We start from the raw sequence: 14887 nt of genomic DNA, 5'->3' as shown, positions 1-14887 counted from the left end.
TATTTTTCCCAGCTTCTTTGGTTCCTGACAAATTAGAACTTTGATTTAAATCCCACCTCAGCCTTAGATGCCTCAGTTTTCCTCCCAAACCTCTGCCATTCAGAACTGCTCACAGAATCGTACTGGCCTCCCCTGGTAGATTTCAGGACATACGCTCCATTTCAGCTGTCCCAGCTTTCTAAGGGTCTGCATTCCTTTTGTGGCTCTCAGATTTCCCAAAATCTCACGCATTTTCATTCCTCCAAACCTCACCATCCAACCTCCCATCTTGAGATGATCCGCTCTCCAGGAGTCACTCACTCACACATGGCTTCATCTCCCAGCCATCATCTCTCAGCTCGTCATTGGCACACAATGTCTGACTCTATCTACATGTAGCTACACTGTCCTTACTGCAGCCCAGCAAAAGTGGGGGTATGGAACCACAAGTCCTGTGGAAGAGCCTTTTCAAAGTAAGCCTTCTCATGTCTGAAATAGTGTCTCATAACTTTTACTTCAAAGCTTGTAATCCTTCATTTGTTTTATTAACATTTGTTTTTCCTCCAGACAGATCTTAAAACCATAGGGAGTGGTTTTTCTTATCTGAAAGATGTATTCTTTAGATAACAATTGTTATTCCAAAGACAGTAAATATCTGAATATGGGGTGAGGGGACAAATCCCTGGATTGTAAACAGTGGACCCTATCTTGGGTATACTTGTCAGCCTGTGCTAACTACTAAGCTCTCTGGACCTCAATTTGTTTATTTGACAAGCTGAGATTACAATAATTCTTCTTATCCTTCAAGATAGTTGTAAGGATGATGAGACATTATGTGGGCTTGTGTTTTTTTTGCAAAAGCATGTCACTGATGAATGGTAATTATTGTTATTAATGTGGCCACTATTAAATATGAACATTAAGTTATATAATTACTATCCCAGAATACATCCATTTCTTGTTTTTATTTTTGCACATATTTTTCAAAAGGCGTTTGATTCTAAGACATATGTTTTGGATTTTAGCATCTTTGATACTGGAATGAATCATATAATCTAGGGAGAGTCAGAGTTTAGTTGGTGGCATTTATTCCTTTCTTAGTGGCACAAAAACATACTGAGGGTTTTGCATTAGTATCTTAGACTCTGGAGTGTGGCATTTGGATAGTAGAGGAAAGCTGCAGATGAGTCAAAATAAGAGTACTTTATCTATTCAAAATGAAAACTTTATTAACCAAGTGGGGATGTGACCACCCCCCAAAATCAGCAAAATGTTTGAGACCTTCAGAACAGAAGGTATTTTCTTGGATCATATAACTTTCTATGGTACTCCATGGGAAAGATTTTTATAAGGACCCCTAGCTTATCATAGCTTTTGCTCACAGATCTCCCAAAATGAATGTGATCCTCTTTCATCTGAGTTTAGGGAAACCTAAAGGGTAATAAATTTGGCAGCACCAAAACACAGTCTACTTTCAAAGATCCTGAAAGAGAAATAGATACATTTTTGTGTATGAAATGTTTATATTTTTATATAGGATAACACATATATTCCATTTGCATTTATATTCTTATACTAGAACATCTACTTTAATGAGTAGAAGATTGTAAGCAAAAATGTCACTGCTTTTTTAATTCCCAAGATATTTATGGCTGGCCTTACTTTAAAAGTAGCCACAAAGAGACAGATTTCTTCTAACTTTTTTCTCAGATTTTTATGGTGCTTTGAAGTTTACAAACTACATTCACACACACACAATTCCTATTCATTATACTTCTATTATCATCCCCATTTTAGAGATGGGAAAAGGGAATCGAGGTGAAAAGACTTATCCAAGGTCACACATACAGTGAGTGAAAGCAAAGTTGCTGTGGGCATTCATTCATTCATTTAGTGTCACATTTACCCAGAAATCTATTGTCTCTCTGGAAATGTACTAGGTCCTAGAAATAGCAATGTAAACAGTAAGAAACTTGCCCCTCTTTACCTTTTCAACCTCTCCCCCACCTCTGTGACTCAGAGCGGCAAAGAGCAGAACTTTCATGTAGCCCAGACTTCCTCTCTTGGTCTGGACAGTCCTCATACATCTGGAATATGCAGGTCTAGGGTCAAAGTTTAAAAATAAAAAATTCAATACAAACAAAAGTTTCCAGGGAGGCTTTTTTTTCCCCTTCTAGGTTTTCTCCTTTGTGAACCAAAAAGAGGCATTTGGAATTCAATCACTGGGAGTCCAGGCAACCTTCTGGTGGCCCAAAGGCTACAGGCTCCCCTCCCAGCCCTGCAGAATAGAGATGAGACCCCAGGACAGAGAGTTGGGGTACTTACTGATGGGAATTCTCATTTAAAATGATGGGAGTAGATAGTATATTAGGACTTTATGTTTTGCTTAATATATTTCAATTATTTTTGACCTTTCTTTGAGAAAGAAAATTGGAAGCAGGCATGAGTCTTGGAAACCCAATGTCATCCATCATGAGGGAGCATCTGAGTGCTAACAGTAGTGCAGAGCTCTGCTAAAAGACCTTTACTGAGCACTCCCCATGCATTTGTGGGCATTACCTCATTTAATCCGTGCAGAACTCTATGGGGTAGGAAACAGACAAGGAAGCTGAGTCATAAACCTAGTAAATGACAAAGAAGGAACTCAAACCCGGATAGTCTAGATGTAGAGCTCACACCTCTGACCCTCCAGCAATACTGCTTACCCTATTTCTGTGAGCTTACCCAGTAATTGGAGAGATGACACAAAGGCGCATAAAACATGTGGTACATATAAATGCCATTGTGTGACTATGCAAAGTAGGTGTGCAGAAGGACAATGTGGATTAGGTTTGGAGCCATACGGTCACCAACACAACCATGCACCTGGGCTCTTGTAACTTGACATTAGTCACAGCCAGTTGTAAGGAATAGGCATGGCTGTGTGCCAATAAAACTTTATTTACAAATACAGATGGTAAGTTGGATTTAGTCTGTGAGCTATAGTTTGCTGACCCCTAACATAGAGATACAGGCTGTAGGTTTCATTAAAAAGATCAATTTAATCTGGAGCAGTTGGAGGGAGCTTCAGAATTGCTGAGTTCAGCCTGGAAGGAAGATTTGAGACAAACATGCAAGACAGTTCCACAGCCTAGCCCTACACCTCTGGGCTCTCCTTCTATAACCTTCCTCTTGCTGGGTACTCTCCCATCATGCTGGCATTTTCATTCCTAGGCTTTAATTATGTACCAAGCTTATTCTTACTCTAGAGACTCCACACTGACTGATCTTTTTGCCTGGGAGCTCTTCCCAGTTCTCCTCCAGGCTGGCTCCTTTGGTCAACAGATCTCCTCTGGAGTATTACTGCTTTCCTAGTGGCTTCTCCGAGGAACAGGTTAAAGTATCCACCCTCCAGCCACATTGTTACCCCATCTTATTTTCCTAATGGCATTTATGATTCCTGAAATTACCTTCTTCATTTATGTGTGTGTTTGGCTGTTACCTATCTCTTCCTTCACTGCTTCCAGAATATATGCTCCATAGCATGAGATCCATGTTTATATTCTTCACTGCTGTATATTCCCAGCACCCAGACCATGACTGGAAAAGAAACAAGCAAAAAATACTTGCAGATGTGAAGGAAGAGGGAGACGGGACAAAGAGAGATGTGGGAGGAGACAGAAAATGCAAGCATGCCCTATTAGGTCATGTTTAATTTTCTCCTGTTCTGTAACTGAATAGACTATAGCTATGATTAGAATGATCCATCATTCAGTGCCCATACACTATTTCAATTAAGAAAATATCCTCATCCTGTAATTAGAGGATGATAGCACTTGGTTATGGTCATTCTTTGGTCAGAAGTCTTCCGTATTTCTGAACTATGACAGAACTGTGGTCTGAGTTATAGAATGGCTATTCCTGAAATTAAAAAATGTACACTTATCCCCATTATGTTTGATTGAAAATAAAGCTCTCTATTAGAGTTTAATGCTTAAACATATGCATTAAAGAGCAAATAATCCTTTTTCTCTAATTCAAAACTATTGTTAAATCAAGCCTTTATTATATTAATTTTATTCTTCTTCCTTTGACGTTTGTTTGTTCCAACCAGCTCCAAGGTTGGTGCCTACAAGCAAGACATCTGGCTGGCCTGTCATCAACAAGTGCCCAGGCTGCTTTTCTATTTGTTCCAGTTTTCCTTCCTTACCAAGACTTCTATTCCCTTAAACTGCCAGGACCAGTCATACTGAAGGCTTTCTCAGACAGCTGTAAGGTTAACAGTTTCTCTGGATTTCCCTACATTTTTTCTTTCTGTGCAAGTAAGGCAGACAGATACATTAACCTTTGACTAGATCATGGTAGTAGCTGTGGCCCATGATTCTCCTCTCTTTCCAGTAAAAAGGGAGTAACATTTCACACTCAGACCCCTTAAAAATTGGTATACCTTCTTTGAAAACTATGTGGTCACTCTCTCCTCTTTTGCTTTTGCTTTAAAAGAGTCAGAATAAAGTTTCGGGCTTGGTCATAGCAATTTCAGCGACATTATCTTTTTCTTCTCCAAGATCTTGATTTTCTTTTGTTTTACATTTTTCTTCAAACTGATTTCAGTATTAATTTATAGGTAATCTTGTTGTAGGCTACCTTAAGTGTATGAACAATGGATTAATTTTTAAATTCCAAGCAACTTCTTAGCTGCTATCATTTGAAAACTGTTTCACTGAGAGATATACAGATTAAATACTTCCTAGTTGATTCCCTTCCCAACAGTTGCAACCTATTTCTAGTGCAAGCCCAAGTTTCTACCATAAACTAACTTTGGGAAAAACATCTAAACAGAAATTTGCCACGTTTTGTTTCATAACTGATATGACCTGATATAAGTTTGTCCTTAGTCTCTGACATATTCCAGAGACCAATGCTTATTTATGAACTGTGCATCAGTACTGAGAAATGGCCAAGTGCCAAATGCATCGTCTATGACCCTCAACTGTACCAACTTAATTTATAAAATGTAACTGCTAAGCCAATAATGAGGTTCTGAACATGATCATATCTTTGCAGTGAGTCACCTTGCAACTGAAGGAAAACAAGACTGTTCTAAACATTTATAATTTCACTAAGAAATCTTCCTTGTTGCTGTAGTGATTTTGATGCTTTTTAGCTAAAAAAGTTAAAACTCTACACTGTTACTACCATGGCTAACAAACGACAAATGGATCAGATGGAATGGATTACTAAGGTGACATGGGACTAGAGTTGTTTGGGTTTATAGCTGCCAAGATTATAGCCCAGAAAGAAAGACAGCATTAAATAGTGGTCAAGAGCAAGTCCCCGGGAGCTGCCAGGTTGGAACTTTTCCCCTTCATAGTTGAGATTTATGTGTTCCGATGTGGGGTTCAATCTCATAACCCTGAGATCATGACCTGAGCCAAAATCAAGAGTCAGATGCTTAACTGACCAAGCCACCTAGGCACCCCTTTATGGTGCTTTTTTAATGGAACATTCATTCTCACTTCCTAGGCCTTATAACATTTAGAAACCAGTGTCTAGTATGTGTATGTGTCATCGTGGACAATTTTATGAACCATTCTGATTTAAAATTCATATATTATTAACCATAAAATTTAGGTTAAGTAAATTCTAATCTTTGGAGTCAAACCAAGTTGCTTTGAATGCCAGTGCTATTATGTGTTCTTTTATTAGTTGTGTGTTCTTTGGCAAATTCCTTAAGCTCTCTGAGTTCTTGTGTCTCATCTGAGAAATACAGAAAAAATTATGCAGAGTTATTACATAGATTAAAAAAAAAGATCCTGTAAGCAAATACTTAGCATAGTCAAATGTTAATAATGAAACAGTATATTTGATGGATAATCAGTAAGTAGTTAGCATCAAAATATTAAATCCTGTTTACTTTCTCATTGAAACTTGGCCAGTTTCAGGGAACCCCTCCTGGCTACTCCTTCTTCATCACCATTACTGATAACTCCTACTTTTTCTAGTCTCTCTTCAGTGCATGTTCCATTTATGAAGCCATATCTTAAACTTGCTGACGTGTCTATTTGGAACTATTCCCAACTGTGTTTATGCTGTCTTCTCATTGCTGTTAAAGCATGTGAAGGGCAAAAGAAACCTTTTTTTTTTTTTTTTTGGTTTCTTTTCATTAAGCCTTGCGCAGTATTCTATGTACCATAGGCTGTTTGTTGTTTCTTAATGGATAAAAAGAGTGGTCATTATGCATTTCTTTTACTAAATGGAGGAGTAATGAGATCCTAGGCTGAGTCCATGTTGAAGTGGAAAATCTAAGTGGAACTGAAGAGAAAGTCATAAAGAAATCTTCTATAGCATAGTGTAGTATTCTGCTGAACTCAAAGGAAATGATTGTAGAAACAAAAGGGGGGCAGTGTACTAAGAACATTCTTCTGTGGTACCCCCAAGTGAGGATTTAGAATAGGATCCAGCAGAGCAAGAGGAAAAGAACAATTCAGATAAGTAGCTCTACCAGGTAAGTAGAGAAACACTTCAGGGGTGGGGGGTGTGTGTGTGTGTGTGTGTGTGTGTGTGTTCAGAAGCCAAGGAAAATTTAAACTAAGAAAAGGCCACTAGCTTTTATGAGATCATTGGAAACCTTTGAAGACTGCTTTGAATACAAATTAAGAGGGGTTCAGACAGAATAGGTTATTGGGAAGTCAATGTAGCTGGCTCAGGAAGAAGAGAGATTTGATACAAGACAGTAGAGATGAAAGGTGTGAGGAGGGTGGAGATAAAACCAAAGATTCTTAAATTTCAAACAATAATTGAAAACAAATAATTGAAAAGCTCAAATAAAACTGTTCTCCTTTCCAATGGCATTCTTTTTGGAATTGTTTCTTAGAATTCTTCTTATTAGCATGAGAAAAATGAGAAGTAAATCAAAGCCAATGGTCTTAATTTTTCCTAATACACATGATGTTTTAAAGATCAAGACATGGACTTGCATGGATTAAAATGTTTTCAAATCAATTACAGTAAAACACAACACCATTATTGAAAAATGAAAGTCTGAAGCTCTAGATAATTCATCTGTTACCCACGTTCAGTGTCATATCAAAAAAAAAGAAAGAAAATTATAGGATTTTATTAAAAATTAATTATCTGTTTTCTATATGAATAGGTCCCTCAGGATGACTGGACAGGGTACACCCCTCGTGGTAAAGACGACGAAATCCCGTGCCGAAGAATGCGGAGTGGCAGCTACATCAAAGCCATGGGAGATGAAGACAGTGGTGACTCCGACACAAGTCCCAAGCCTTCTCCCAAAGTTGCTGCACGAAGAGAAAGCTATCTCAAGGCTACTCAGCCATCCCTTACAGAACTCACCACACTCAAGTAAGTGTTTCCAGTGCTCTACTTCTTGTAGTCCAGCTCCTTGTATTAGCACCTAGAATCAGATAGTGTGACTCCTGGAGTGACTAGGGCAGAGTCCACTTCTGAAATGAATTAAGATTTCCGGTCAAAGAGAAGATCTATGTATCTCAACTCTTAGATGTTTTCTTAACCACTAAATCTGAATTTTTCAGATAATTGAGTAATATAATTGGGCAGATGATCTTGGAGAAATTTATAGAAAGCAGCTATGTTTAAAAATTGGGTCATATGTGAAGGTTCTTGATATAGGTTTTTAAACTGGACACTATAAACACATATAATTTATAAGACCTTAATAATGCTTTGGGGGACACATGGCTGTGACTCTTGAACTTAGAATTTTAAGTTTGAGCCTCACATTGGGTGTTGAGATTACTCAAAAATCAAATCTTTTAAAAAATAGTTTTGAGTTTTGAAAAATATAAGTAGTCCTTACCTCCATTTGTGCTATTTGTAAATAGAGAACAGCACTGCAAAAGAAACTACTGAAATTGATTATTTTAAGCAAGGCCTAATTTAATTTTTAATATTATTTATGAAGAGTAAATCAGAACCTTGGAATATGTCAAGGCTTGGACCATAATTTAAAAAATATATTATGGATAATTCAGATTTTTAAGTACCTTTTCCCATATTTTGAAGAAATACATACTACTATTCATGCATTTACTTTATGTTACAGAATAAAATATTAAAAGACAAAATAAAAAAAATACAAAAAGGCCAAAGCTGTCAGATTAAGGAAAACAAACTAGATAATTAATCTAGAGCACTGAAAAATAGTGGACTATTCTATGAAGGAAACATTTAAATAGCAAAATACGCTGTATCTTCAATAAGTAGACAGAGAGAGTCCTCTCACAAAAAATTTTTTTCAAGAGGTCATGTGGAAACTCTCAGATTATTTCAATAAAAAATTAATACCAATGACACTAGTAAACCAACCCAAGAAAAGAAGCTTTTTTTTTTTTTTAGATTTTATTTATTCATTTATTCATGAGAGACAGAGAGAGAGGCCGAGACACAGGCAGAGGAAGAAGCAGGCTCTCTGCGGGGAGTCCGATGCACACCCTGAGCCAAAAGCAGATGCTCAACCACTGAGCCACCCAGGTACCCTCGAAAAGAAGCTCTTCTTACTTTCCTTCGGCTTACAGATGCCCTTCCCCCTTGCCTTGATGACTACTGGTATTAGTTTTCTAGAACTGCCATAACAAAGTCCCACAAACTGGGTGGCTTAGAACAACAAACACTTGTAATATCACAGTGCTGGGAGCTAGAAGTCTGACATCCAGTTATCAGCTGGGCCATGCTCCTTGAGAAACGTGTTGAGGACAATCCTTCCTGGCCTCTTCCCAGCTTCTGGTTGTGCTGGCAATCCTTGGTATTCTTTGGCTTTCAGCTGCTGCACTTCAATCTCTGCCTCTGTCATCACATGGCCGTTCTCCCTTCTGTGTCTTCCCACAGTTGACTTTCATGACACCACTCATATTGGATTAGAACCCTCCCTAATGACCTCATCTGTACTTGATTAAATCAGCAATCCCTATTTCCAAGTAAGGTCATGTTCACAGGTACTGGAAGTTAGGACTTTGATATATCTATGTGGGGAATGTCATTCTGCCCATAACACTGCCACACAAAGTAAAAGTTGATCACGGGTATGAAAAATATAAACAGGTTATGTTGTACATTGGCACATCTCACAAAGGCTCAGAAAATCAAATATACCCAGTCTAGGGGGAAAAAAAACCAACCAACCTGGATTTGTAATAAAGGCAGTCTGCCAAGGTGGTTTAAAATGAGGGTGGCCAAGGATAACTTCTGGCAAATATCTTCTATGGACTTTAAAATATCTGTCCACTAGAGACCATAATAGGCAAACACAGTCCTGGTGTTAATTAACATCTTCCAGAAGAAGCAAAGAAGAGAATGCTTAGGTCATGAAAGTCATTTAGACCTTCAAGAGCTCAGTTTCCTCAGCAAGCAGTGGGACTCTGCAACCTCCAGAGTGCCTTCCACCACATTAGTATTGTTAGTTGATCTCTCAGGATGCTTTTGTCACATGGGTCTCGGGTAATGAGACATAGTGATTGCTGCTGCTCACAGTAATACCCAGGTATGGGGAGAACCGAAAGGAGTGGAGCACAAGAAAGGTGAGGGAAGTGCTCTGAGGAGGCTGAGTACAAAGGTAGGTGCAGAAATCACTTCTCACATTTATATGCCTTGGGCTACTTTCCACACACCTTCAGGGCTGGGGTGGGGGGGTGGCAGATATTTGCTCTGAAGTCATTGGAACTCTTTCTTTTTCATTTTGCTTCCTACATAATATATTCCTTTCAAGTCCTGGGCCCTATTTTTACAACCATCATGTATTTCTTCGACTTCTCAGAAGTTTTAAGAGCAGCAGTTTTTAAGAGTTTTAAGAAAGAGACTAACACAGATAGTGGCTAAGATGTTGGTAGAGAAGTCAGCTACTTCAGACAGTGAAAACAATCACTGAGCTGAGCTGTTAGTGAATATTTTCTTCCTCCAAACCTACGGAAATTCAAAATGGCAACCAATTTACTAGGGGACCCCTAATAAATTAGACATTTTTTTCTTTACTCAAGATGGAATTTCACCAGACCGTCTCTATTCTTTAGCAAGCAAGACAACATCTGATCATCATTCAAATATGCCGTTCTTCTCTTTCCTATCATCCCATTCCCCAGGCTTATTTCTCATAGTCATGTTTGTCTCCATTCATTCCTCCTTCACCTGGCTTAGGGATTCCATTCCTCTTTACAGTCTACGTATTAAGCTTCCATCATACTCAACTACAGATGATTCCTGGTGAGTTCTAGTTTAATGGTTCTTAAGGAGGCACACAAGAAGCCAACAGAAATACACTATGGAGGCAAAAATTCAAACATGACATGACTTATAATCAATGCTGTCTTTTATTCCTTAATGATGTTTTGACTCAAGACCATCATTATTTCTTTAGAAGTTTGAAGCATTTAGTCCCTCGTGAGAAAAAAAAATATATATCCCCATATCCTGGAATTCTATTTCCCCAAAAAAGAAAACTATATTTTTGTTCTTACTTCTTTGACATTTAAGTCAATTTTTTTTTCCTCCTTCCTCCTCAGCAATTCACAGCTTTAGGGATGAATCATAGCCATGAACCAAGATAACTAAAATTAGCCAAGTGAGATTGGGGCAACATTTTGTTTGAGGTTTTCAACTCCTATCCTCTGTCAGAAATGTTGGAGAGAAAGCACTCCTGTACTTTCTTACATTTTCTCTTCTCTATTTTTAAAAGGCATCTTGAGGGTTTATTTACGTCACCTACTCAGTGTTATTGTGTCCAAAGGCCAGTTGAACATTCCAGAGTCACGAGCAGGCTTCAGACAGGGAACTCCATCTTTGGGCCACGAAGTTTCTGTAGCTACTCACTGAGGACCATTATCTCTCTCATTCCCTTGTCTTGTTCCACAGCTGGTAACAAATCCCTTCACCTCCCCATTAGCTTTGCCTTCTTTCTTTGTTATTAGCTAACCATGATGAACTTGAAATGGATAATCAAACATTAGTATTTTCAAATAATAACTTCTGGATGCTTAATAGTAAATTCTCAGGCAAGTCCAGAAGAGGTTTAGTGGCCAGAATCCCCTCAAAGTGTGTTGCCACAGCTTGGCTCTGATGAATTTAAGCCTTAGTTGGATTTGTTATGATTTGCTATTTATTCTAGCATCGAGACTACTGCCTACAACCCTGATTAGTTAAAACCACGTCCAAATCCTGTCTTGGACTTCCCCCTCCCCCCCCAGTAGAACTTTTTAAAAAGTGAGCTGCCATTTAAAAGATTCTAAAGTTAAATTCAACCATCCATTAATTCTAGGTAAATAACACTTTAAAATTTCCTCATACTTCTTTATCCCTCATCCAAGCACTAAGACAAATTTTCTCCTTGAGGAAGTAGTCATTATAATCATAGACTTTGAAAGGCCTCTGAAATTGGCAAGGAGGGCTCCAGGCTTCTTTGCATGTTTGGCTTTGGGGGTGACCAGTTAGGTAGAATGTGTAGCAACTTTGATAAACTATCTAACAAAAGATTTCAAGAAGGTTCATATTCAGTCCTAAATGCCTTGAAGGTAGGTAGTTTTTCATTTTCAAGATGCTTAATCCTCTTAATGTTCATTATTTTCCTGATCCTGAACATATATATCATACATATATATGGATTAATGTCTCTGAGCCCTACCCCCCAACACACACCCAAATATAATGAAAGGCTTAGGCTTTTAGCATGATAGTACCACCTAGATGACTCCCATCACAGCTCCCCCACCCCACCCCACAACCCCCAGGCCCGTGGCAGACAGCATTAGCCAATCCCAGCTTTAGTGGATCACAGGACCCTTTCCACTGAACACAGATACATTTCAGAACCCTTCTCAACACGATTCTCCAGCCCCTACTTCTCACTGACTGATGATGCCGTAGGTTCCTGTCTCTCATTCACATGGTCTCAGACTTTTCAGCACTACTGTATATAATTGTAAGGATGAGGCACAGAAGATCTGGGAGTTCACTGTTTAAAGACAAAAAGAGCAGTACTGGTAAATAAAATAATTTGAGAAGAGGCATATGGGGTGTTCTCCTACAACTGTAGTCTGGAAATTTAAAATGGATCCATCTTGGGGATCCCTGCATGGCTCAGCGGTTTAGCACCTGCCTTTGGCCCAGGGCGTGATCCTGGAGTCCCGGGATCGAGTCCCACGTCGGGCTCCCTGCATGGAGCCTGCTCCTCCCTCTGCCTGTGTCTCTGCCTCTCTCTCTCTATGTCTGTCATGAATAAATAGATAGAATCTTTAAAAAATAAAAAATAAAATAAAATAAATAAAATGGATCCATCTTATTTTATTTTGTAAGTGGAATTGGGACATGCCTAATTAAATCAATCTGATCTGCTTATTTTGAGAGACTGTATACAGCTGGTGCTTAGTGTTTTCACCAAGGGCATCTTCACCTCTGCTTCACCTCTGTTCTCACATCTGCTTGTTACCATTGAGAGCTGCAAGGAAGGGCTGATGATTTCTTAAAGATTTTATTTATTTATTCACGAGAGACACGGAGAGAAAGGCAGAGACACAGCAGAGGGAGAAGCAGGCTCCCTGCAGGGAGACTGATGCGGGACTCGATCCCAGGACCCCAGGGTCATACCCTGAGCCAAAGGTGGACGCTCAACCATTGAGCCACCCAGGTGCCCCAAAATGGATCAGTTTTATATCAAGAACCCAAAACAAGCTTCTTGCTAAAGTGTCTGTTTTGGGGTATCTTCGTATAAACTTCTCACTCCCTTTTTTCTCTCTAGACATACTGTGTCCTCTGCTAGTTCCTCACATTCCACAAGCTCCTCCTGCCTACTTACAGTTCCTCAGATCCTTCTCTCCCCAGAAAAAGGGGAATTAGAGTATGTGGACATGAGAGCATTGAGATTTTTTTTCCGCTTAGAACATAAACCATGTTTAAGAACGTAGCCATATATATCTCCTCCCATCTTTGTCGTAAAGTGGTATGAAATGCCTGTTTTCCTTTGTGGTCTATTTTCCCCAGACACTTTGATGTTCCTCTCCTACCTGACCCTCAGTATGATTTTACACATAACAGCTGATGCTCTTTATAATGGAAGAGAACAGAATAATACGACCTGACACTACAATAGTTTGTGACTATAATTCAGTGACATGAATTCAAGAGAGTTTCCCATCCTTTCCTGACCATAGTACTTTCTTTTATTACATTCTATCCTCCCAAGTCCCCCATCCCCAGGTTCCAGAGTGGTAAGAAATGGAAAAAAGTTTAAAACTAAAACTCATTCACTTGCTCATAGAGAAAGTATCTAAATATGTTTCAACCCCTTGCTAGAAATAAGCCTCATTGAAAAACAAAACAAACAGTAACTGGTACAAGAAATTGCCTGCTGTATTCAACTCAGGTCACCATTCCCAGCTTAAGAAAAATCAATTCCTCTTTCAGTATGAATACCCTCCTCCAAATGAGAGGAGCATGGGCGAGTACTGTAGTCTATACCACATCTTGGTTTCTTGCCATATAATTGCTCTTTATTTTTTTTAAAGATTTATTTATTTATTTATGATAGACATAGAGAGAGAGAGAGAGAGAGACAGAGACACAGGAGGAGGGAGAAGCAGGCTCCATGCTGGGAGCCCAACGTGGGACTCGATCCCAGGACTCCAGGATTGCGCCCCAGGCCAAAGGCAGGTGCTAAACCACTGAGCCACCCAGGGATCCCATAATTGCTCTTTAGAAAAGCCTGTTTGAGAAGGAAACTGACCTAGATTGGCCTGTTCCTATAATGATCACGACCTCAGAGGAAAGAAGTGCTTCTGTATCTTTGAGGAAGGTGAAAGAATGAAAGGAAATTCAGATACATTTTAGAGAAAGAAAGATTTTAAAACACAGAATAGAGATTTAAGTTTTAATGATCTAAGTGCCTGAGTTCTAAGGACTCTACATTCTTGTTTTTTGGTTTGGTTTTTTTTTTTTTTTTAATTGTTTTTTTTTTTTAATTAATTTATTTATTTATTTATGATAGGCACACAGTGCGAGAGAGAGAGAGAGAGGCAGAGACACAGGCAGAGGGAGAAGCAGGCTCCATGCACCGGGAGCCTGATGTGGGATTCGATCCCGGGTCTCCAGGATCACGCCCTGGGCCAAAGGCAGGCGCCAAACCGCTGAACCACCCAGGGATCCCGGGTTTTTTTTTTTTTTAATCTTCTAAATCACCATAACACTAAAAATGAAATTTTCCCCCACATTACAAATGAGGAATCTACATGTCAGGGAGATGAAATAATTTGTCCAAGGTTATATGTCAACTAGCCATCAAAGGTAAGATTGTAGCCCAGGTGTTGAAAGCAGAAAGGATACAAAGCTGGGTGGCATGATGGGCTTCTCTAGACTGCAGTGATGAGCTGCATAAGAGGAGTCAGCACAGAGGAGAAAAGGAAGGTCTCCTGGGTGTGGACATCTGAAAAGTGGCATCCATAAAAAGAGCTGAAAAAGCAGATTTTGAGGGCGAGGCAGGGGTATAGGCAGGGGGTATGTCAGAGGCTGCAGTGAGATACATCCTGGCCCAGAAGTACAAGCAGGCACACAGGCAGCTCAAACAGGAAGGGCTTTGAGAACACTTTGACTCAGGCTTGACTCAGGCTTCACCCTGGGATGAAGGAAGGAAGGACCAAATGACCAACAGATCGGAGATAAAGGAGGCATTGGCTGATGGAGGTTACAGGAAGAAGTAATAGCTCTTAGGAGCTTGCGTCCAGCTTCATCAGGGCTGGTATAATAACAAACCCTATCCCTGTATCCATTCTGTGGCTGTACCATATATACCTGAGCCAACTTCTTAGCACCTGGCAAAGCCCCAAAGACCAGAGAAATGTGAGCAGGGGAGAATCCCTGAAGAGGGTTCTGGAAATGAAGATTCCTCAGTCCCTTTGGGTAGTACTGA

General features: G+C 39.4%; 1 protein-coding gene across 15 annotated transcripts in view; it reads left to right on the top strand.

The window, feature by feature from the left end:
• The window catches only part of DLGAP1 (DLG associated protein 1), an 870774-nt gene that overhangs the window by 601339 nt on the left and 254548 nt on the right, over positions 1-14887 (top strand). For all 15 annotated transcript variants that reach the window (XM_038543734.1, XM_038543736.1, XM_038543735.1 and 12 more), the window contains one exon: positions 7112-7326. In XM_038543734.1, coding sequence (XP_038399662.1) covers positions 7112-7326 — 215 coding nt within the window. The remainder of the gene's footprint in view (positions 1-7111; positions 7327-14887) is intronic.

The sequence above is a fragment of the Canis lupus genome, chromosome 7 (genome assembly GCF_011100685.1).
Source record: "Canis lupus familiaris isolate Mischka breed German Shepherd chromosome 7, alternate assembly UU_Cfam_GSD_1.0, whole genome shotgun sequence".
NCBI lineage: Eukaryota > Metazoa > Chordata > Mammalia > Carnivora > Canidae > Canis > Canis lupus.
The sequence above is the reverse complement of the archived record's forward strand: the minus strand, read 5'-3'. Positions and strand labels throughout refer to the sequence as shown.